This window comes from Apium graveolens, chromosome 9 (assembly GCF_009905375.1).
Source record: "Apium graveolens cultivar Ventura chromosome 9, ASM990537v1, whole genome shotgun sequence".
NCBI lineage: Eukaryota > Viridiplantae > Streptophyta > Magnoliopsida > Apiales > Apiaceae > Apium > Apium graveolens.
In genome coordinates, this window is record NC_133655.1 from 20,945,449 (window position 1) to 20,971,199 (window position 25,751).

Sequence of the window (25,751 nt, forward strand, 5' to 3'; positions counted from 1 at the left end):
ATTAAAAAATAAGAAATTAAGAAGTCTATAGTCAGCATTAACACTAAATGGTCTGCTAATGATAAAAAAGGAGAAACTAGTGTCATAACTGAAAAGAAAGAAGGGGGATTAAAGGATAATTTCAAGAAAATCTCTCCTGAAGAGTTTCAGTATAGAAGAAACAACCATTTGTGTTATAAGTGCGGTGATAAGTTCAGTCAGGGACACCAATGTAAAAACCAGCAATATACATTCATGTTAATGGAGGATGGAGAAAAAGACTTGTTGGAGGAAATAAGGGAAGAGGAAGAAGAGGGAACAATTGCAGAAATATCCTTGAATGCTTTGTCTGAAAAGATGAACAGGAAGACCATTAGTTTAGAAGGATTCATTAAGGATATCAAGGTTCAGTTGTTAACTGACACTGGTAGTACTAGGAGTTATATTGATAGGAGGATGGTTGAAAAAGCACAATTGAAGATGGTTAGTTGTGAAGCTCTGACTATTAAACTGGCTGATGGAAGAACTGTTGTGAGCAATTATTATGTACCCAAGGTTAAATGAAAGATTCAACAATATGAATTCATTTTTGATTTCAGAGTAATTGATATAGCTGGGTGGGATATGATCATTGGGGTAGATTGGTTAGAACAGTATAGTCCTATACTGTTTGATTTCAAGAAGTTATATCTAAAACTTAATGTTGATTCTGATAAAGAAGATTAAATGTTGTTGAATGGGAGGTAGAAGAAGCTACAATCCATTTAGTAAGAGGGAAAAACTTACAGGTGCTAAATAAGAAGTTAGCACAACAAAAGTTGAAGGAAAATTTGTGCAGTTCAGTAGCAAACAAGGAGTTACCTGGGAAGATGTCTGAGCTGCTCAACAAGTACTCAAAAATCTTTGAAATACCAGAAGGACTACCTCCTACTAGAGCTATTGACCATGAGATTCCTTTACAAGAAGGAGCTGCTCCTTTCAAATTAAAACCTTACAGGTATCCTCATTCTCAAAAATCTGAAATAGAAAATCAAGTGCAACAAATGTTAGAAAGTGGCACTATTAAAACCAGTAATAGTCCATTTGCATCTCCTGTGATTTTAGTCGGGAAGAAAGATGATTCTTGGAGATTCTGTGTAGATTACAGACATCTAAATAAATTGACAATTAAGGATAAGTTTCCTATACCCAATATTGATGAGTTGTTAGATGAATTACATGGAGCTACAGTATTTACTAAACTAGATTTAATGTCTGGTTATCATCAGATACTAGTCAAACCAACCGATACTTATAAAACTGCTTTTCAAACACATCATGGGCATTTTGAATTTGTAGTAATGCCCTTTGGTTTGACTAATGCGCCTGCAACCTTTCAAGCTCTAATGAACCAGGTGTTTCAACTTTTTTTGAGGAAATTTGTATTAGTTTTTTTTGATGACATCTTAGTCTACAGTTCTGACCTTGATGCACATATAGAACAATTAGAAGCTGTCTTGAGGTTATTAGAAGCAAATCAGTTGTATGCAAAGAATTCAAAATATACATTTGCAGCAGATTCTGTGGAGTATCTAGGTCACATTATTTCTGAAAAAGGGGTCAGTATGGATCCCTCAAAGATCAGTAGCATCATGTCTTGGCCTATTCCAGATTATGTTAAGGCATTGAGAGGATTTTTAGGACTATTAGGGTATTACAGAAGATTTATAAAAGGATATGGTATGCGAACTAGGCCGTTAACTGCTCTTTTAAAGAAATATGGTTTTCATTGGGGTGAAACAGCAACGGAGGCTTTCAAAACATTGAAAAAAGCATTATGTGAAGCTCCAGTATTAGCAATGCCAGATTTCAGTATTCCTTTTATAGCAGAAACGGATGCTTGTGCAACTGGTATGGGTGCTGTGTTGATGCAACAATGCAGACCAATATCTTATTTGAGCAAAGCTTTTAATAAAAGGAATTTAGGATTTTCTGTGTATGAAAAGAAGTTATTAGCATTGGTATTGGCTGTTACTAAGTGGAGACATTATCTGATCGGTCATCATTTTATTATTAAAACTGATCACCAATCATTAAAGTTTTTATTGGAACAACCTCTGCATACCTCTTTACAGTATAAGTGGTTGTCCAAGCTTTTGGGAATGAATTATGAGATCCAGTATAAAAAAGGATGTGAAAATGTAGCAGCAGATGCTTTATCTAGGGTAGTCATGCCTGAAGGAGGGTTGCAGAATGAGGGAGAACAAGGTACAGTCACAACTGAACTTAATGCTATTTCAGAATTGCAGCCTATGTGGATACAACAAGTGCTGAGGAGTTATGAAGAAGATGAGGAAATTCAAAAACAAATTTCACAGATTCTTTTGGAGGACAATTCAAATGTCAATTCTGAATATCAGTTTACTCAAGGAATTCTGAAAAATAAGAAAAAATTTATTGGGGAAGTACTGGGGAAATAAAGACTCAAGTTATTGAAGCTTTACATAATTCTGCTTTGGGGGGTCATTCAGGGCAGACAGCTTGTTTGCAGAGACTAAAGTTAGCATTTTACTGGCAAAAAATGAAGCAAGATGTTATTGATTGGATTAAAAAATGTGAGATTTGTCAGAGGTATAAAAGCGAACATGTATTGTCACCTGGATTGTTGCAACCATTGGAGATTCCAAATGCACCTTGGAAACACATATCCATGGATTTTGTAGAAAGATTACCTATGTCTGAAGGTGCATATATTGTACTAGTGGTGATTGACAGATTGTCTAAATATTGACATTTTATTCCTTTATGTCACCATTTTTCTGCTGAGACAGTAGCAAATGTATTTCTGGATCACATTTTCAGATTACATGGATTGCCGGACTCAATAGTATGTGACCGAGACAAAATTTTCACTAGCAAGTTTTCAACTGCAATACTGGAAAAATTGGGAGTTCAATTGAATTTTACTTGAGCTTACCATCCCTAAAGTGATGGACAAATAGAGCGTTTAAATCAATGTTTAGAGGCTTTTCTGAGGTGTTTTTCTGGGGATAAACCGGGCAGTTGGAAACAGTGGCTTAGTATGGCCGAATACTGGTACAATACTTCATTTCAATCTAGCATTGACATTACTCCACATGAGGTTTTATATGGTGTTAAACTTGTTCCATTAAATTTGGGCAATCTACAGGACATGATCATACCAGGGGCTCAAGATTTGTTGGTACAAAGGGAGCGAGTGTTGTTTCAGTTGAAAGAGAGTTTATTGAAGGCTCAACATAGAATGAAATTTTATGCTGATCAAAAGAGGAGCGAGAGGGTGTTTACTAAGGGAGATTGGGTGTTTCTTAAGTTGCAGCCTTATAGACAAAAATCTTTAGATACCAGGATATCCTTGAAATTATTCGCCAAGTTTTTTGGTCCATTTCAAGTAGAAGAGAAGGTAGGGGCAGTTGCGTATAAACTCAGGTTGCCGGCTCATTCAAAATTACATCCAGTTTTTCATGTGTCTTTGCTCAAGAAATTTGTGGGAAATAACCCGATTTCTGCTGAAGAGTTACCAGATTATGACCAAGATGATATTGTTAAACTCATTCCAGATAAAGTTTTGCAGAGGAGATACAACAAACGAGGTGATCAAGACATAATTCAGTGGCTTATCAAATGGCAGGATATGGACAGTTCTGAAGCTTCATGGGAGGATTGCAGTTTCATCGTAAATCAATTTCCTCAATTTAAAGCTTGAGGACAAGCTTTGGTTTAAGGAGGAGCAATTGTCACGATAGGTGTTATAAGTCATAATATTAGTTAGAAGTTTTGTAGGGAAATACGGTTATAAGTAGACAAATGAGAAAGAGAAGGGGAGGAAGGTTTTGTGATCTGTTTTCCTAATCTATTATCTCTCTTTCATCTATCTCTTTTCTTTCTCTCTGTGTTTTATTTCTCACTTTAGTTGTATTTGTAACAGAACCATAACTCTGGTGTTGTAATTCCATCAAACACCTTGAATACAATAAAAGATTTATACGTTTAATCGTAACACTATATTACTCAGCCTTTCTCTATTGGATCACTTTACCATTTTTTACTTTTATGGGCCTAGTTCGGAATTATGAGTAGAATGGAAGGGCTGTCCGAGTAACATTCTCGGCCTGGCCCATTAAGACCAGGTTTTCTAGGTCCAAATAATATATTTCCAGAGCAGAGATAAGAATGAAGTAAAGATATGAATGCTCTGTACATACATAAAGATGGAGTATCAGATTATTTATACAACCCTTATCTCTTTGCTTTTCGAAGACCCCCTCTTTGATTATTATGTCACCTTCTAGAAATTTTAGCCCCGAGAGCCAAGACAAACATTTGGAATTTATCATTATAGTTATTACAATATTTTTAACATGAAGAGTTAGCTAAACTAACTTGTAGCACATTGAACATGTCACATGAAATTAGCTCATCCATGCAGACAATAATGGTTTCCAAGCAAATTTGTAATCAAAGCAGATGATAATTTGAGGACTGACCGGTCAAATAGTTTTACAAAACTTCTTACTACTTGGTTACATCTTTTTCTTTAAATGATCAATGAAAACCTTCGAACTGTATGATCATTCAGTTATCTGGTAGTTAATATCGTGAAAGCTTCTATTCATTTATTCCCCTTGGCAATTTCATATGTGTTTTTATCATTCAAAAACAAGATTTAAAATAGGTAAGACCTGTAATTGCGTTAAATCAGATCCAGATAGAAATGTGTTCATTCAGAATTGTCTAGAAACTAGGTCTAGATATACACATTAATATCATGATAGGCTAGCAGAGAAACAACAATAAATTTTAAAATTGCTAATACCAATGTAGGACACACACTCAACTTGTATCTTTAGTCACCTCTATATAAAGCATGCACAACTGCTCTCCCAAACCAACTCAAATAAGCAACACAAGAAAGCAACAAAAAGCTCCATACACCCCTCTCTTTGAAGAATGTCGACCGCAGTAGAAGATGTTGTTGCAAAGACACAGGATGTCGAGATTGATCCGAAGAGCGCTGTTGCCTCAAATAACAACATTACGAATGGAAGTGCAAAAGGAGCAGGAGAAGAAGCTAAGCAGGAGAAAGCTCAAGAACAGATGGTTAAGAAAGAGGTGCCTCTTCAGCTTGAGCCAAAAAGCGGTGTTTCATTCCCAGTTGAGTTGGATGATGGAAAGCAGTTATTTGCTGCTGGTTTGAGGAAGAAAAGCATGTTTGGAGTTGGCATCAAAGTCTATGGTTTTGGTATGATTCTATGAATATACAACTATTCTTTGTACTAAATTTTGCTGTCTCTGTACATGTATAGTAACAATACCTTATTTGAATTGCAGGGATGTATACTGACAATGAGAAAATGAAAGAAGTTATGAAGTCAAAGATTGGGAAGTGCCCAACAAAACCAACAAAGGAAATGTACCAAGCGGTAATTGACAGTGATTTTGGCATGACAGTGAAGATGGTGATAGTGTACACTTCACTCACCATGAGCATGGTTAAGAAGAGTTTCGATGAAGGCCTTGGAGCAGCTATAAAGAAACTCACTGGTGGGAAGAACGACGAACTCATTAAGAAGTAAATATATCTAAATACTACCTTAGTCCTTGCAATAAATTTCTTATAACCTCATTTGTGCAAAATCTAGATAATTTTTTTTGACTCTTTCATGCTAATTTCTTGATACAGGTTGTTGGGCGAAGCTTCAGATGACATGAAGCTGCCAAAAGATTCTGTCATTGAGATTACTCGCCTTCCAGGATACACACTCCAGACAACAGGTAATCTTAAGTCTACGTAAAGCCTCTGTAAATACAGATGATATCGTAAACAATATCTAAGTATGGTTGTTTGAATCTATGGGATTCTAGTGATGGGGAAGGGGGTGAGCAAGGTGGAAAGCGAGCTTCTGTGCAAGGCCTATTGCTACCTCTATTTGGGCGAAGATCCACTGGACAAGGAAGCCAAGGAGAAATTTGGGATGTCCCTTCTTTCTCTGTTCTAGATCATAAGTGCATAGCAGTTGTATGCATCGCTAGCTTTAGCACAAATAATGGTGAAGTCAAGTTTTTACTTGTATTTCCTGCAGATGCTGCAGATTTGCTTAATAATGAGTAGTTGCTGGTTTCTTTTTTAATCTAAATGAGCCCTACTCTCTGTTGTTCCCTAGCTTGCAATTGCTACTATTAATACAATATCCTCTCAAATTTGTTAAGTTCTCCAAATTATAAGCTAGAGAAAGGTTACCAAATTCAATTGTTGGGAATAAGTTTCAAAGGAAATAGGCAACGCTAACAAATTATCCTCAATCAACTATCAAACAATATTTTGGTACAAAGAAGACAGAATTCATGAGGGACAAAAGTCATAGCACAACGACAATACTGCAACAAAATTTAGAGCTCAACATATGGCACATAACTGATATTACAAAATCCCAATTCCTAAGCCACGATACTAAAATTTCAATTAACATACCACGGAAACTTTCAGCTACCAAACGAGGTACAATTTCAACCCTCTGTCCAAAATACTCAGTTTTCCATACAATTGTATTCAACTAATTATGATACTTGATAAATATAGCTGATTCCACTAAATAAAACAATCACCTAGTAATATTTTATACATGGTTGTTCACAAAGAAGATGGACTTAGCAATTGTAGCCCAACTAAATAATTTCACCCGCCAATAAATCAAGAATGCTGCTCAAGCATCAATTATGTGTGCGCGCAGGCACACATTCAGGCTGCTTTCATTAAATTGCTAGATACTTGGACAACAAAATGCATCAAGATATATGTATACATACTCCAATCTCTAACACACAAAATATCAACTGCTGCGCATAAAAGCACTATGAGTAATATGATTATTCCGCACTAAAACGTGAGAAATTTAAATGTTCATTCTCACACGTATGCACTAAAACGTGAGAAATTTAAATGTTCATTCTCACACGTATGGTGAACATGTTCACTACTATTCTGCCACGCTATGCATGGTTTAAAAAGTTCCAGGTATTATTATACCTCTACAAAAACGGAGGGTTCACAGCCACAATTAAACTGAGTTGTCAATTTACCTTGACCTTCTATATAAGCTATAAATTACGCCAACAGTTGCCACTGCTCCAATGACACCAGCAGCTGCAAAAACTTCATGCTGTTCCCACTTTCGTGCCCAACTTCGGAGTCCTCCCACTGGCTTCTTGACCTCTTTCTCCAGAATTTCATTGCTACCAGATGAGGTCCCATTAATACTTTGGCAACAGCTGGACTTTGTTTCCTTCAAAGGCAGCACATCATCATCAGTCTGCTCTCTGCAACATGAAACCCTGTTATCACCTTGGCAACAGCTTTCAGCACTATATTTCACCTCCTTGCTGCTTTCTTGAGGCTGAGGCTCCTTCTCAGCAGCAATTCCATTTGGAAGCTTCTGCTCAACAACTTCTTCGGCTTTTTTCTCAATATCGTTCTTTATATCATTTCCATTTGGAAGCTTTTGTTCATCAACTTTTTCAGCTTCTTTCTCAATATCGTTCTTCAGATCATTTCCATTTGGAAGCTTCTGTTCATCAACTTTTTCAGCTTCTTTCTCAGTATCATTCTTCAAATCAATTCCATTTGGAAGCTTCTGTTCATCAACTTTTTCTGCTTCTTTCTCAATATCATACTTCAGGTCATTTCCATTTGGAAGATTCTGTTCATCAACTTTCTCAGCTTCTTCAATGATTCCACCCATTTGGCCCCTGTTGTTGAAGCAAATTATCACAACTTTTTCCTCGAACCAAATAAATAAAGGCACCATGCTATTACTTTTGCTTTGTAGTTTCTAAGGATCCAGATAACATTTAGATAAAAAAAAAATTAATACCCATAAAATAAACAGAATCCACAGTTACACACACATATGGAGGGATAAGGATGATGATGATGAGAGAAGGGAGGGATGATAGACTAGGTGATCGGAACTATAATATGCAAACCGGGGGGAAAAAAGGAAAATGAGGTGTTATACATTATTGTTGGCTTGTTGCTTTTAAGTATTTATCATTTTATACATAAACATGCAACACTTTTTCTCAACACTTGTGTAAAATGTCACCTCAATTGATAAAGTTATTACTTCCGCCGTCCCTTTCTATCCGTCCAATCTTAAAATTTCCACACATATTAACAAAATTTAAATATAAGTTCTCTCCCATTTTCACCCATATTGCATTATTCAATATGTATGTAGAAAAAGTAAAAAATGGAACTAACAAAAGAAAGGTTTAATATTGGAAATTTGTTAAGAAAGTTGAATTGAATAGTAAATAACTAACAACTGTGTTACAGATTTCGGAAATCGGAACTATTCGGTTGAGGTACCGATTTACGATTTATCGGACGATTTTTAAAAAATCGGATGATTAATCGGCGATTTATCGGAAATCGGTCAAATCGGACAAATATTTTTGACCGATTTTTGAGCGATTTATCGGCGATTTTTGAAAAATCGGCCGATTTTTACAACAGAGCTAACAAGTCATCAACACATGCTTACAACTCTAAAAAAGATAAACATAAATGTAGCATTGATCACATATTGACTGATAGTAGACATCTGTCTTAGCTTTCAAAATACATTAGCAGGAATATACAAACATAATAACACAAAAAACAAGAAGAGTATCTAGAATGACAACCAAATAAAGAAACTAGGGTTTATCCAACAACAAAAAAAAACAAAGAACACTAAAGAACCGGGAAGAAACAAACCTCCAAATTCTTTCAATTATCTCACCCTTTCCTATATGTCGATCTAGCAGTTCAGACACATCATCTGGGGAAACATAACCATACCTTCAAAAATAAGTAGATGTTAAGACCATCAGGCACAGCCAACAAAAAAATTCATATTCAGATATTCCAAGTTAGAAGTAACAAAAAGATAGATACATATAAATTATTACCAATGACCGGAGACTTTTCCATTTGAATCTGCACTAAAGATTATCAAGTTTCCAGCATATTTATGTCCCCCAATATGTGAGCAAGCACTCACCATAACCTGATTCTTCAACTCTTTCAGTTTAATCTCCTCTATAAACTTTTCAATCAAAGCCGGCCCACACACACCACACCTTCTGTCTCTGCTGTTGTGAGCACAAATAAATACATGGGAAACTGTCAACACCTCCTGTACTCCAGAAGTCCATGGTTCACCATTTACAAGCACGTCCTCAACAAAAGACTCTACTCCTGTCTCTGTCAAGCCCCTACAATCATAAAATTGCAAAAAAAAATTAGCTGACCTTAAGGGGGTCATATATTTACACACAAGGAACAAGCTACAGATGTATGATCAATTTAATCCATTATCACCGTTCGATTACTCGGTCCTTTTACATTGCAGATCACAAAAATGTCGAGGAGAACAAAAGGAATTAGGAGGGGGGAAACCAAATCACTGGACTTTCAAGTTTCAATGACTAAAGCTTCATTTGTTTCCAGGCTCCAGCTAAGTAATCACAGGTTTCTAGAAAAGTTCCTGGAACCTATTTGGGTTACTATTTTTTGTTACAATTAAGTTTGACAAAGGAACATCAATTTCTTACACTTTTGTAGTAATGCCAAAACATGGAAACTTAGTTACCTAACCTCCATCATGAGCTAGAGTTTACAAATGACTTACAGATTACTTAATTGTTAACTAATCCAACTTGCCAATAATTAACAATGTAACTTCTAGTTACATTAAAGTGAACCAAACCCAAGTGCTTTACATTCCCGGGTCTATAAGTTGAAACTATATTTCAGAAAGTTCAAACTCCCTTGCAGAACTGCCAATTTATTAAAAGCAACAAGCCCCTAAATGCTAAATTTGCAAATACATTAATCTTACAATAGTAACACCTTTATTTCCCAATACAGGTAATTCTATATTTCACATCCATCAATACAAACCAATGACATAAATCACCAAAAATATACTTCAAACTGTAATTAATAAACTAGCAAATAATATATCATTTAACTAATACAACTAAAACAATAGAATACACACCTGTATTTGATCATATCTGGAAAAATCAAAACATCACCATCCACCAACTCAGTTCCATCACGTCCTTCACATACAGTTATTCGAGTCTACAAATCACATAATAACAAAATCAAATCCATTACATTACATTACACACACAAAGCAATGAACAAAATACACTATTTCCTCATCTACATTTATGCTACACTATTAAAAACAGAAAATAACATCTATAATCTCAATTAATTAACTAGCTTAACTAATTCTGTAACCTTGACTCCAAATCAAATCAATAAACATTACATTCGCAAAAAACTACAAAACACAAAATACACTAATAGGATACTACTAAAACGTATAATTAGCTCTAACCTCGGCTTTAAAACAATAACAATAAATAATACATACGCAAAACACAATATACACTACAATATACATACGAGAGTACTACAACGTATAATTAGCTCTAACCTTGGCTTTGAATCAATATTAATAAACAATACCTACACAAAACACAATATACACTAATAGCGAGAGTATAAGCATAAAAAATGATTGTAATCAGCTCTAACCTTGACATTTAATCAAATCAATAAACATTATATACACAAAACAATACAAAATCACAAAATAAACTACAAATCACAGTAATACAGAAGCATTAAAGCATATAATCAGCTCTAACTAATTTTGATATTTAATAAGTCAAAAAACATTAAATATACAGAAAAAAGTATAAAAGCACAATAAACACTACAAATCACACTAATACAAAAGCATTAAAGCATGAAATCAACTCTAACCTTGACTTTGATATCGTTTTTTCTCGCTTTAAACGTATCGGCGAGCAGCTTAGGGAGCGGATCGGCTTCAGAAGCTTCAATACGAGCAGGCCAAGCATCATAAGTCTTGTAACCGAGAAACACGTGGCGATCGTACGGCGGCTGAACGGTACCGGAGAGTTTGGCGGAGTTCATCTCAGGTCGTTCAAATCCAAAGTTAACGGAGTCTTCGCCGTCGAGAACGGCGACGGAGGAGAACGTCTCGGCGGTAATATCGGCCATAGAGAGAGATCGAGAAAGAGATCGTTGACGAGTTGAGAGATGAGGAGTGTTTGGATAGATAAGATGAGATGAAGAGTAGAATAATAGTGTAGTGGTGATTTGTTTTGCTTTTAAAAATGCGTGTTTCTTATTGGGGAAAGATAGTAGAGGTGAGAGATACATATATAGGACTACTTTGTTTCGTGGAGAAAAAGATACTATCCCCGTTACTTGTGTGTGTTGTGATGGACTTAGTAGGCAATACAAAAATGAAAAATGGATGACGAGTGGGATTGTAATTTGTTACGATTTTTTAGAAATTTGTTACTCCCTTCGTCCCCTTAATTCTTTACATTGGTGGATAAGACTCGACACACACTTTAATACTTTTATTAAATATAGTTGCATATTTTTTTAATTTTTTTTTTCTTCTAAATAAAAATGTATTCTTTAAACTTTTATAAAAAAAGAATTTTTTAAAATAAATTACGGAGATATACTTTATAATTGTCTTAAAATGCGTGTCAAACATGTGAAAAAAACTGTAAAGAAATAAGAGGGACGGAGGTAGTAAAAGATTAGAAATGCAGAAATGATAAATTTAAATAAAGATGAACTCATATTCTCATTCATAATTTTGAAAATAAAAATGACATGATACAAGATATATAGCACAGCACTTAAAGCCAATTTACATGCTCTTTATCCAATTTCATATCAGAGGCCCAGTAACAAAATTGGTCCATATATTAGTAGGCCAGGGATGATAAAAAAATCCTTCTTTTTCTTCAAGAAAAGACAATTTATTACTAAGAAAAGTCATATTGAATGGTCTCAAACAACAAACTTAAAGGAAACCTAAATACGTTTTGACAATTTAAAAAACAAGGTAATTTGGTTACAAAATGAGCTACTGTATTTGCTTGTCTTTTAACCAAAGAGAATGAATAACCTGCTCTAGAGAGTCTATGATAGGTTGACATGCTTCCAGGTTGTGATCATTTTCAAGTAAGTTGTTATGAGAACACTACAAGGCGCGAACCGAAAGCAAGGAGTCTGACTCAAGAATAACTCTATCATGGTCTATAGTAAGGAGCCAATGAAGACCTTCAAGAACGGCATGAGCTTCGGCTTCAAACACTGAGAAAACTATATCTTTGCAGATCGTTTTCCCAATCACAAAAGCACATGTGTGATCTCGAAGTACCAGGCTCATCGAGAAAGAAGAAGCTCCCACCTTAATTGCTATATCGATATTGAGTTTGAGAGTGTCAACCTCTGGGTTTTTTTTCACTTGACAGGTTCTTGATCACTTGTACTCGAATTACTAATCAAAATTTTAGAGCGCTTGTCTATAACCTCCCTTTAGTCCGAAATTGAATTAGCACTCCACTTCATTGCTATAGCCGCCGTGACTGCTTTATTCTTCCATACTTTTATATTGTGAAAGAACCGAACTCCCCAAAGCACTTTGGAAATTACCAGAATTTTAATCGATGAGGACGAATGTAATTTGTTAAGTAACCATGAAGGGGCAGACTTTTCTATTGTCATATCATACGACGTACATGTGCATTGCCAACAAGCTCCAGCAAAAGGATATACAGAAAAGACATGAATCAGATCTTTGACATTTGAGTTGCACATCGGACATTCGAGAAGGATACTCACTCCCTTAGTATTCAACCTACTTCTTACGAGAACATTATTCCTGCAGAAATGTCAAAGAAATAATTTTATCTTGTGAGGTAAATCAACTTTCCAGAGTTTACTCCACCCATTTGACCGAGGAACAATCCCAATGCCAATATTTCGAGCATGCCGTAATTGATACCCCGTCTTAACTGTGTATTTGTCATTTGTAGTTTTTGACTATGCTAAGTGATCCACATCTGGGAATGCAGGAATACTAGTTTCCAAGATAACTGTTGCATCTTCTTCAGAGAACACATCTAGGATTTTAGCACCACCTTACTTTCTTTCGTTCTGCAAAAACAGCTGAGCCATTACCATAGTGCTGTCAACATACTATCTGGCTTGATCAACTCGAAAATCATCTTCTCCAGCTAACCATGGGTCCTGAACACATCTGATAAATTCACAGTCACCTAAAATCCATCTATATCCCTGCATAACTTCGTTCCTTACAGTGATGATTCATTGCCAAATAAAACTTGACCCTGGATTTTCCTTGGCCTGTAAAATGTGAGTATCTGGAAAATACTTAGCTTTGTAGAACCTTGACACAAGAGACTGAAGGTTATGAATAAATTTCCACACATGTTTGGCCATGAGAGCAACATTATATCCATAGAGATTACGAAGCGTCAGGCCTCCATGACACTTAGATATGCTTAGACCATTCCAGGCAACCCAATTAATACCCTTTCTGTCAGAAGAACCCAACTGCCATTAATATTTATTCATCATCACTTCCATTTCATTACACAAAGATCTAGGTAAGAGAAAAGCAGACATGTAGTATGAAGGAATAGATGTAACAACATTTTTTATCAAGACCGTCTTACCAGCGCATGCGATTTTCTTTGTCTTTCACCCCTGTAAACGTTTTCACAATCTTTCTTTAATAAGGCCAAATACTCGTTTCTTCGATCTCCCCGCCAAAGATGGCAGGCCTAGGTACATGCTATTTTGCAAGTTGTTATGAACCCCCGGGATACAAGAGATTGCAGCTTGGTTATTTACTTTGACATTTGAGCTAAAAAAGATTTCCGACTTCTGATAATTGATGGATTGATCCGAGAATCGAGAATACTCATCCAGGATATATTTAACAGCCTCTCTTTCTATAGTATTTTCACGAAAAAATACAAAAGAGTTATCCGCAAACAGAAGATGGAAAATAAGCGGGGCTGGACTAGTGACTTGAATAACATGAATAACCTCCTCCAAAATAATTTTAGAAAGAGCACGAGACAAGCCTTCCACAAAGAAATGAAAAAGACAGGGAGAAAGAAGATCTCCATATCTTATTCCTCTTAAAGGGGTGATAGGCCCTATAGTTGCACCGTTAAAACAGAACTCGTAAGATACTGTAGTCACACACATCATCATCCAAGTTATCCATCGAGAACAAAAATCCATAGCTTGCATTCGCTTATTCAAATACCCCCAATTCACTCTATTAAACACATTTAAAATTTTAATTTCAGGGCTACATCACCCTCTCTACCTCGAACTGATTTTTTTTATATGGTGAATAAGTTCAAAAGCAATTATTACGTTGTCATTTATGCTCATACTCGGGACAAAAGCAGCCTGATTCTCAGTAATGACATAGGAAATAATACGTTTTAAATGATTTTCTAGAACCTTAGATAAAATCTTGTACAAGATATTGCACAAGGATATGGAGTGAAGGTCTCTCATACGATAAGCATTCTATTTTTTGGGAATAAGCACAATATTCATGTCATTAAGATTTGCTGGAAAAGAGTTTGTACATAACCAATGTCTACAACATGTGTACACTTCTTTACCTAAAATAGGCCAAAAATGTTGAAACAAAGCGGGGTTTAGGCCATCCGGACCACTTGCTTTGCCCGGGTGCATCTCTTTAACAATAGTAGGGAATTCTGTAAAAGATAGTTCTTCTACTAGCATTTGATTATGAGTATAGACACACACATGTTCTCTTCAGAAAAGTGGGGGGTTGGATCTTTGTTGATCGCCTTCGAATATATCACTGAAATAATCTTTAACCATATTACACACTCCGTCTCTATCATCCACTTGAACTTCACTGTCAGACTCCAGGTGAGGAATACGAGAAAAGGCTTAGGCATGAAAGAACTTAGTGTTAGCATCCCCCTCCGCAAACCAAAAAACCTTAGCTCTTTGTTTCCAATATTTTTTTTTGTAGAGAAACAACTCATTTAACCTTTCTTTCTCCTTAAAACACAATTTGATTCCTTCACTATCAAAATGATTCACCAGCTTAGACATGAGCCCTCTTGGTATTTTCACTTTGTCTAGGAATTTGTGGAAGAAGTTTCTCCCCCATCGAGCCATAAAAATCGAGACATAAATAAGATTTGAGAGAATATGAGATGCTGGAAATGGAAGCCAAAAATCAGTTGACTATCTATGAAAACCTGATTCTTGGAGCCATGTATTCTCGAAATAAAACCTAAATTATTTTCGAGAGAAAGCCACACTATATAGATCTAGCAGAATGGGATAATGGTCTGAAACTGAAGTGTGAATAACCGAAAGCTTATGCAGCGGGAAAAAATATGCCAAGAACGCGATGTAAACGCTCTATCTAGACGCTCTCTAACCCAGTCATTAGTACCGCGAGATTTCTCCCAACTGAAACTCCCATCTTGCAAATCAATATCAACCAATAAGTAATCATCAATAGCAGCTTGGAAGCCATTCATTAGAGATTGGGCATGCATGATACCTCCCCATTTATCAGCTACAAATAATAGATCATTAAAATCGCCAATGATAGCCCAAGGAAGCTGAGTCTGCCAATGTCCGAATAAGGTCCCAAGAATTCTTCCTACGACCTCTCTCAGGAAAGCCATGGAAGCATGAAAGAGACCACACAGAAGTTCCATTATTAAGAAAATTGACATTCACATAATTCCTAAAAAAAACCCGTGACGTCATAATTCACATTATTTTTCCAAAAGATCGCCAAACCACCACGACGACCAACTATATCTACCGAAAAACAGTGAGAAAATTCAAGCTTAACTCGCAACTCTTCATTTTTATTTGTAAAATAAATAGTTTTAGATAAAAAAGAAAATACCCTTTTAAAAAATGTGACAAGAATATCACTTTTTGAAATGTATGGCCAAAAATACTCACCTAATATGCTAATACGCATTTGAAAAATGGGTAAGACTATTACGCATTTGAGAAATGGATATTATGTAAAAAAATTAAAAACAAATGAAAAATAAAATTTAAAAAGCAGGTGGCCTTTGCCCACGTGTAGACGAACGGTGAAACCAAGCGTGCTTGCTTCCTTTTTTAAAACTTCTAGATTCTTTCCGGTTCCAAAAAAATATAGTTGGTAAGGCGGGGATGGTTAGTATTATGATGAAATTGTTTGGGCCTTAGTAGGACAAGTGATAAAGTATAGAGGAAAGAGAGCCATGGTTCGATCCGAGATAGGTTGATAAAAATTTGATTGTGACAGTTTTTACATGTTAATTTTAAACATGTATTTCGATTATTGTTATTTTTATATTGTCTTCTTCAAATCAGTTATATTTTTTTGTCTTTTTCTTGGATGATTTTGAGTTTTAATCATGGATACTATTTTTTTCTTCGAATTGGGTGGATTTCTCCGGGATACACAAAATTGATTTTTGTTGAAGAATTTTTTTCTGCTAGTTTTTGTTGATTATATTGTGAAGCTTTATGTACAGTATACGTGATAACTCAACATTAAAACAGGACAGGTAAATAATACTACGTCTACCAAGAAATCAGGAAGACATGAAGACAAGGAAAATATAAAGAATGAAAACATTAGAAGAAGTTTTGAAGTCTGTTTACAGGCCACTGAAATAAGTTTATTAATATGTTCATGTCTCAGTGAATAACAAAGGTTAAAGACTTTCCAGGTTTCAGAATTGTCAAAGATTTCAGTATGACAGTGCCACAAAAAGATTTCACTGTATTAGTGTTGATTGAAGATAGACAGTGTTCGAAGCATAAGAATCTGAAGAACTGAAGAGTGGGTATAGACAAAGGTTAAAGATGACAACTGCATTCTTGAAGTTATACTCACCGAAAGGAGTTCATTTATATATTCTAGCGTCAGTGAAGAATAATGAATGAAGTATTCAAGATTATAGTAGCAATCGAAATTTTGTCTGAGTACCAGAAAAGATTCCAGTGAAAGTACAACTGTTTATTGACATTCGGTGCTAGAAGTGATAAAGTTATTGCAAGCTTAACAATGTAATCAAAGATATAATACGAATACATGAATCGAAGTTAGTCATCTGTGAACCAGACCAGTTGCACTAGGCGTCATCAATTCGTGAAAGGACACTTAGTATTATTATAAGAAGGATTGTTAAGTAAGGATTCATATATATAAATATGAAAGTTATATGGTTTATACGAAGACTCGGAGAGAAGACTTGAAGACGAGATAGTTTAAGGGTTAAAGCTTTCTATAGAAACTAAGTCAAAGCGACTACTACCTTGTAGTATGAGTCACCATAGCCACTTTATTGCTTAGAATGAGAAATAATCTTGAAGTATAGCTCAAAATCTAAGTACCGGAGTTGGTCTTGACCTACTAGGAGCAACAGTGAATAAACATGAGCAGAAACTATCTTAGAAATGCATGTTGTTCTTTGTGGTCATAAGTGGGAGGCTCCCTAGTGCTTCTAGTCACCACTTGGGAGAAAAATTAAGTCAAGTGGACCTCCAAGGGTGCTAGGGTCACAACTAAGGCTTCCTAGAAGGCTTGTGGTCGTAACTCAACACATTTTCTAAGGCAAGAAATCTTCCAAGGGTGATAGGGTAGCAACTAAGGCTTCCTAGGGAGCTTGTGGTCGCAACTCATGATAATCCTCTAAGGCAAAGTCTCCTAGAGTTTTTAGGGTCACAAGTGAAGCTCTACTACTCCCTCGGAGTCACAACTTGTGAAGAATCAAAGGCAAGACTTCCTTAAAACCACTCTATGCACACGTGAAGCCCTTAGGAATGCTAGTAGGCGCAACTCCCATGATTCCTTAAATATTCTAAGTGATGAACTCTCCCTGGACGCAAGTAAACTCTGTTAGGAATATGTTGTAAACTTGATGATAAGTTAAACAAAACACCTTAGTAGATTTAACTTAGTGAATTTTGTAGCACTCGACGGATGATCTAATATAGTCCCGACAGATGAACTTTACAGTCTCGACAGATGATAAATTAACATCCATCGAGTGAGTAGCTTATGTAACAAATAAGTTCTGTAACACGTTTCTGCAAACAACATGTTTTAGTCAAGTAGATTGTGTAGGGTTCTCTAAGTCATGTTGACTACTAGATTGATATGCAGAATAGGTTGACTAATTATAAATATGAGATGTCTTGTAATTCTGTATAAGTAAAATAGAGTCAAGTGGCAGATAGACTCCCGATGGATGATCTACAAGACTCCCGACGGATGATCGACATAGCTCCTGACGGATGACAAACATAGTCTCGACGGATGATCAAATTCAAATAGCTGTTGACGGTGACAACACAGTCACATGCGTTGGGTGTTTGAAAAAGGAATGTGGCAGCTTGTCAAGCAGGAATTTGAGAACAAAGAAGCATTACCATTTCCATGCTAATGTGAAGATATTCAAAGATGCTGAAATAGAGTAGTGAAGTAGCATGGAGTTAGACTAGATATGTTTTGTTTTATTGTCTTGTCTTACTGTCATGTAAACTTGGTGATATATAAACCAAGTTTAGCAAGTAGAACAATTAACTAAACAAGCTTATTTTCAAAGAAACATATCAAGCTGTATTCTGTAAGCATTTCTCTGTAGTTTTATTTGTTCAAACTTATAAAGCAGTTGTGAGCTATTCAAAGCTTCACAGGGTTCTCAATTGATATATATATATATATATATATATATATATCTGGTGGATACTTTCAAATCCACCAGAAAGTTTTAAAAGCTTGTGTTTTTATTATTTAGTGTTTTGATTTCTATCACTCTTTTATTCTGCACCATTGCTAATCAAACACTGTTATATTTATCAAGTTAGAACATTCTTTAAATTTAAAAAAGGAGCCGGAATTACTTTCAACCCCCTTCTGTAATTCTTGTTGTATTGTTAGGGAATAACAATTGGTATCAGAGCAAGCTCTTGAAGTACAAAGAGTGAAAGATCACAACAAACAACAAGATGAATAAAAAGGATGTTGGAGTTAAAATTCCATTTCTGGACAAAGATAATTATCACCACTAGAAGGTGAAGATGCACCTACATCATTTTTCTCAAGATGAGGCCTATGTGGACTGCATAGAGAGAGGTCCTCATGTACCAATGAGAGCTGCAACTGGCAATGAGCCATCTGTTTCAAAACCTAGGCATGAATGGTCAGACCCTGACATTGAGCAAGTCAGGAAGGATAAAAAGGCCATGAATATATTGTTCAATGGAGTTGATGGTGATATGTTTGATAAAATCATTAATTGTATAATAGCCAAAGAGGTTTGGGACATAATTCAAATTATCTGTGATGGTACTGAGCAAGTAAGGGAGAACAAGACGCAGCTACTGATTCAGCAAAATGAGCATTTCCAGTATGAAGAAAGTGAGTCTCTCACTGATATATTTAGTAGATTTCAAAAGCTACTAAATGCTCTGAAGTTGCATGGAGGAGTCTATCAAATAAAAGACTCTAACCTCAAGTTCCTTAGATCTCTTCCAAAGGAGTGGACGCCAATGACAGTCTCATTGAAAAATTCACAGGATTACAAGGAGTTCACCTTGGAGAGACTGTATGGCATCCTGAAATCCTATGAGCTTGAAATAGAGCAAGATGAAAGGATGAAGAAAGGAAGAAAGAAAGGAGGGTCTATAGCACTGGTTACTGAGTTAGAGAAGGAGAAAAAGATGAAGATAAAAGTTGTTGAGTCTACATCAAAGGTCTGTGAAAGCAAGGGTAATGGGCTGGTAGCTGAAAATGAAGATCAATTGAGCCAAGATGACATGGATGATATTGATGAACATCTAGCATTCTTATCCAGAAGATTTGCCAAGCTCAAATTCAAGAAGAATTTTGGAGCAGCTAAGCCAAACAGAAATATGGTTGATAAGTCAAATCAAGTGTTTCAAATGTGGCTTGGCGGGTCATTTTGCTAGTGAATGTAGAAAGTCTGATTCCAGCAAAAAGAAGTTTGAGCCTGTTGATTATAAACAAAAATACTTTGAGTTGCTCAAACAAAAGGAAAGGGCTTTCATCATACAGGAGAATGATTGGGCTGCAGATGGATTGGATGAAGATGAAGAAACAAGCTATGTCAATTTAGCCCTAATGTCCAAATCTGATGAAACAGAAACAAGCTCTTCAAGCAATCAGGTAATCACCACTAACCTAGCACATTTATCTAAAGCTGAGTGTAATGATGCAATAAATGACATGTCCACATAATTATATCACCTGCGTGTTACACTTAAGTCTCTTACTAAAGAAAATGCTAAAATTAAAGAAAATAATTTATTTTTAAGTGAGAGGAATAATGTGCTAGAGTCTCAATTTATTGAATTTGGGAAATTGAGAATTGAGTGTAAGATTGCTAAGGATGAATTAACCGAGTTCTTGAAGAAAGAAGAGATTTTAAAGAAGCAGCTTGAACGAGAACATGAAGTGATTAAGGCATGGAAATCATCTAGAGATATTCATTCTCAAATCACTAAAGTTCAAGGTATTGAGTCCTTTTGTGATGCAGCCTAGAAGAAGAGTAAAGAGAAGCTTGAGTCCAATTTGGTTGAAAGATTGTTTACAGATGTGGACTCGACAGATGATAAAAATCATCCGTCGAATAATCAAAAGGATTATTCGTCGAGTGACAAGGAGCCACATTCGTCGGCTGTGAGTAAACCAGTTAGTAAAGCTAAGCTAGCTAAGTTGAATGAGAAATATGGATCAGTTTTTAAGAACTTTATTCCAGGAGAATCAAGTTAAGCCAGAAAAGAAAAGAAAGTAAATGATGGTTGTTAGTCCCTTAACAATATAGCAAGAATTACAGAAGGGGGGTTGAATGGAATTCTTGAACCTTTTTCTTAAAATAAAAATGTTCAAACTCGAATATAAATATAAGTGTATTGATTAGCACAATGCGGAATAAAAACTTAAGCGAACCAAAACACAAGTAATTAAAAACAAGAGTCTTTAAAAACTTTCTGGTGGATTTAAACAATTCCACCAGAGATATATATATTATATCGAGAGAACTCTGTGTGCAAGAATGCTCACAGCTGCTTACAAATATGAACTTCTGAAAATACAGAGAAATGCTAATAATTCTGCTTACAAATGTTTCTCACTTTTTGTATCTCAGATCTATGTTTCTATTTGCTACTTCTTGGTTTATATATTACCAAGATTACAAAGTTAAAAGACAGGATCATCATAAAAACTATCGGGTCTAATGCTTTGCTACTTTGTTCTCTATTACCCAGTTAATAGGCTTCCTCATTCCATTTGCATACACTTCGACGCATGTGACCAGTTGTCACTGTCAACTGATATTTGAATTCTTTATCCGTTGAGTACATGATCATCCGTCGACTTTATGATCATCTGTTGATGGCTTCATTGATCATCCGTCGACTGCTATATTGAACATCCGTCGATAGCTATTTGATCATCCGTCGATGGCTTTGTTAATCATCCTTCGGTAGCTATTTTGGCACTTGACTTCAATTCATTTATGCAGAATTACAAGACATCATCTATGTACAATTAATCAACCTATTCTGCATATCTAGTAAAAGTCAACATGACTTATATGCTACTACAAAATTTATACAAAGGTGTATGCAGAAATGTGCTACAGACTCATTATTACATAAGCTACTCACTCGATGGATAATAAGTCATCATCCGTCGGGACTATAATGAGTTATCCGCCGGGACTATAATTCTTATCCGTCGAGTGCTACATTATTTCACTAAGTAAAATCTACTTAGGTGTTTTGTTTATGTAATCATCAAGTACACAACATATGCACAACAATCTCCCCCAATTTATGTCTACTGGAATTGTAGCCATAAATTAAGAGATACTTGATGATAATAAAACACCCTAAACATACAGCTTTAAAGAAAAGTAGATAATACTGAAAAGTGCTTCAATTAATCAAAATGTACAAAGTTTGGCTCACAGTCATTTTCCAAGATGCTCCTCTAGCCTGAGCAGATTTATCTAGTTCCTTGAAGGTCTGGATCTTCCAAGCTTTCTGTCGTTTTCATCAATCTGATTTTGGAGCTGCCTGTGGAATTCCAGTTCATCAGATTCTGAGAGATTTAGCTTTCCTTGCATTTCCAAGAGAGTCTCATTGCTAGAGATGCTCAATTGATCTTCTAATATGAAGAATCTTCTCACACCTTTGTCATCCATGAACTCCATCAGCCAGTAGGGCCTTAGATGCACTCCTCTCCCTGTGTATGGGATGATTAGAGTCTTTGGGAGTGCATCTTTAGCTCTAACACTCCTTAGTTCTTCAATCTTCTTCAATACTAGTCTTCTTGCAGTGACATTGAACCCAAAGTTCTTCTTGAAGGATGAATAAACTTTAATCAGTACAGCTTGGCTCTCTTGAAGAATCCTGTGAAGTGGCCACTGAATTTCCCTTCCTCCTTTTTACTTGAACACTAACCTTTCAGGTAGGTTTCTGTATGCATCAATTCCCCTCACTTCATCTAGTTCATCCAGATAGAGGTTTAGATCAGAAAATTCTTTGATGTCACACAAGTACAAATAGTCTCCCCTATTGACTTTGGGCTGAGCTTTGACTATAGATTTGAATTTGAGAGGAGACAGCTTCACTTTCTTGACTGCTCTTGACTTTATCCTTTTTGGCTTGCTAAGGATTGGTAGACTGAAGTCAGGAATTGGTATGTTATCCCATTCTATTGGCTCATCCTTGGGCACAATAGGTTCACCATGAATATTCCTGTAGGGATCTACCACCCTTATATCTTCAAATACCACAGAGGGCTTTGATGCTTGAGTTGTAGCTGGTGTAGATTCCTTGGGAAATTGATCTTCCAATTCCTTGTCAACAATATCCAGTTTCCTTTTAGTTCTTTTAGCCAACTCTTTCTTTCTTGGAGATTTCTTCTGTTCTTCAACTTGTTTCCTTGATTCAGTAGCTTCAGATGGTTGAGAGGGAATTTGTTAAGATGAATTCACAGCCTGTAGCTTGGCCAAGATAGCAATCTGCTCTTTCTTTTGTTTAGTCTTCTTTGCATCTAGAGCAGCTTGCTTCTTTTCCTGCTTCAATCTGGCTTTTTCTTCTCTCTTTGCTTGAGCAAATTAAGGATGTCCAGCTACCACATAAATTTCCTTCCCATTTCTGAATATCTTAGCAATCCTCCTTTTAGGAGCTTAATCAGTTGGATCTTTATAGAAAATAATTGATCTTGACAGAAGCTTCTTCTCATCAGGCTTAGGTGTCTCATACACAGTGTTCAAGGGGTTTTTCAAGGATGATTTTGAGTAGTTTGCCCTTAGTTTGAGAATCATTTCAGCCTTTGGAGACTTGATGCAGGAAGATTGTCCTATTTCCAGATAGTTCATGCTCATCTCATTCACACTGATTTGCTTGAATTGAGAGTGATGGATGGCTGACTTAGCTGGCTCCTTGACAAGTTGGAACTTCTTCTGTATCTCCTCATCAATCTTCTCCCAGTTGACCAAACTCAACTTTTCCTTCTCAGCAACTTTCAAGTTAGCTGCTGCTGCTTGAATCAGATCTATACCATCTGCAACTGGTGGCTTTGAGATAGTAATTGAAGGCATAATTACTTTACTGATTTGTATTTGAAGCTTCTCCCCCTCACTTGGTCCTTTCTCCCCCTTTTTGTTATCATCAAGTTGAGGGGTCGAGCCTTGTGCTTTAGCCAGTTGCATTAAAAGACTGGTCTGAGACTGTTGATGTTGAAGAATGGTGACCACAGAGTTTTCAATAACTTGAACTCTATCCTCCAATTTGGCCAGCTTCTTTTCAGCATCTGATTCTCTTCTCAGTCTCAGTAGCAGATCCTGCATGGTACCATAGGGCATGATTGAATCCAGCTTCTCAGAATTGTAGGTCTTCAAGTCAGCTATATCCTTTTTGAGTTCATCCACACTCAGATTCTGTCTTAATTGTTGTAGCTTCATGAGATGTAGAGAATCTAGGTGGGCTTGAAGAATAGCCTTGGTACCAGCATTTGAGGTGTTCTGAATGGCGTTTTGGATAGACATGATTTGTTTGACTAAGGATACATTGAATTGTCCTGGTGTAGACTCCTTTGTCAATGCCCATTCAGGTAGATCTGGAATAGAACTTGGGCCTTCATCTCCCCCTAAGTTCATGCTTCCATCAAATGAAACAGAGTCATCATCATTAGAATTTACTCCAAATTCTTCAGATGGCTCACCAGCTGCAGGAGGCATCAAATTGACAGCAGCTTTATCCCTTTGTAGAGATTCTGAAGTATGAACTAGATTTAAAGTCTTCTCTGCCTCCTCATTGCCCTGAGTAGCCAACAGTTGATAGGCTGACACAGGATGAGTAAAAGTGCCAGCATCCAAGGAAATGCTATCAATTACAACTTTGTAATGTTGCTGAAATTGTCTTTCCTTTTCAGCATCATCCACAATCATTGACTCATGAGCAATGGCTGGATCCACCCTTATACCCTCTGTACCTGCTTTTCTCTCATGTTCTCTCTTTTGTTGCATCGGGGTCTCACCCTTGCTCCCCACCCTCACACCCTCACCTTCACCTACTAAGGTGGGACTCCTCTCACTCCCTTTTGCCAATCCTGAATAAATGGATTGCAGATTTTCACTCATTTCCTCTCCTTTTGCCTGGGAGCAACCCAGCCTCTCACTCAAAACACTCTGCTCTCTCAATCCTAAGAGTGACTGTACAACCACTAACTCTTCTGCACTTGAAATAATTGAAGTTTGAAATTGTGCAGAGATACTCGACGGATGAGTGATATCCATCGAGTGAGTGGTTTTGCTATCCGACGGATAACTGCTGTTAGGCTTATCCGTCAGGATACAATCACTACTCGACAGATGAGCAACATCTATCGAGAAAGTAGAAATGAATGAGGTGGGAATAGAAACTATTGTTGAGTCTGTGCTGATTAAAGATATTTTAGGCAAATATGACACAACAGTTCCTGAAAGAATTGGCAAGTGAGCCAACAAATCATCTAAAAGATGATGCTCACTTGTACTAGATTTTGGCTTCCCCAATAGAGTTAAAGAAGGGGAATCAGGGATTGATGTGTTTATCATATCCACATCCAGAGAGTTTGTTGGTGAGTATGGTGTTTGAGGTGCTTCTATAACTAGAGATTTTGGTCGTGACTCCACATTTATTGGAGCCACATCAAACTGAGTTTGAGAAGGTGCAGTGACTGTGTCTGTTGCACCAGTTTGCACTGTGTGTGAACCCTGTGCATCCCTAAATGTTTTTGATTTCTTCTTTCTGACATAAGTTTGGGGTGAGCTTGTGTCCCTAACCCTCTTGGCTTGTGCTCTTGGTTGAGAGCTTTGTTTAATAGCTACATCCTTTTGGGAGGATGCAGCTAGAAATGAGCTTTTGTCTTTTTTAAACACTGCAGTTTGTTGGGAAACTACAGTGTGGCTAGGTCGGGATTCACTCAACTCTCCAACCTTATTCTTGGGGTTTCTTTTATGTTCACCCCTCCCCTCACCTGACTTACCCTCCTTCACACTCCCCTCTTAGGCTTTTGTGGATTTTTCAACTGACATCTTTTGAGAGATACCAGAGCGGGTTTTCTTTGATTTGGATTTGGAAATAGTAGTAGGTCTGGCAGCTTTGGTAGGCAACTGTTTGGTCATTGGCACAGTTGTCATAGCTACTCCTGAACTCAAAGAAATTGTGGAGGTTGGAATAGTTGTAGGGATAGATGAATTTACCTCACTTACCTGAGGTGCTTGCA

At 36.5% G+C, this 25,751-nt stretch overlaps 3 protein-coding genes across 3 annotated transcripts; 2 read left to right on the plus strand and 1 right to left on the minus strand.

Annotated features, from left to right (window-relative positions):
• Positions 1-3,040: 3,040 nt before the first annotated feature.
• Positions 3,041-3,703, plus strand: LOC141685094 (uncharacterized). The gene has a single exon (XM_074490219.1). It carries the CDS (start codon positions 3,041-3,043, stop codon positions 3,701-3,703), a length of 663 nt encoding a protein of 220 aa, XP_074346320.1.
• Positions 3,704-4,902: 1,199 nt separating this feature from the next.
• Positions 4,903-6,202, plus strand: LOC141686270 (chalcone isomerase-like protein 1). Its single transcript, XM_074491314.1, has 4 exons — positions 4,903-5,239; positions 5,329-5,569; positions 5,681-5,772; positions 5,863-6,202. Exons 1-4 carry the CDS (start codon positions 4,948-4,950, stop codon positions 5,994-5,996), a joined length of 759 nt encoding a protein of 252 aa, XP_074347415.1. The 5' UTR covers positions 4,903-4,947; the 3' UTR covers positions 5,997-6,202.
• A 611-nt stretch (positions 6,203-6,813) lies between these two features.
• LOC141683392 (uncharacterized) lies at positions 6,814-11,282 on the minus strand. The gene is made up of 5 exons (XM_074488100.1): positions 10,826-11,282; positions 10,044-10,129; positions 8,950-9,255; positions 8,756-8,839; positions 6,814-7,743 (listed from the first exon to the last, which is right to left on the minus strand). The coding sequence occupies exons 1-5, from the start codon at positions 11,246-11,248 to the stop codon at positions 7,074-7,076; spliced, it is 1,569 nt and encodes a 522-aa protein (XP_074344201.1). The 5' UTR covers positions 11,249-11,282; the 3' UTR covers positions 6,814-7,073.
• Between the last annotated feature and the right edge of the window lie 14,469 nt (positions 11,283-25,751).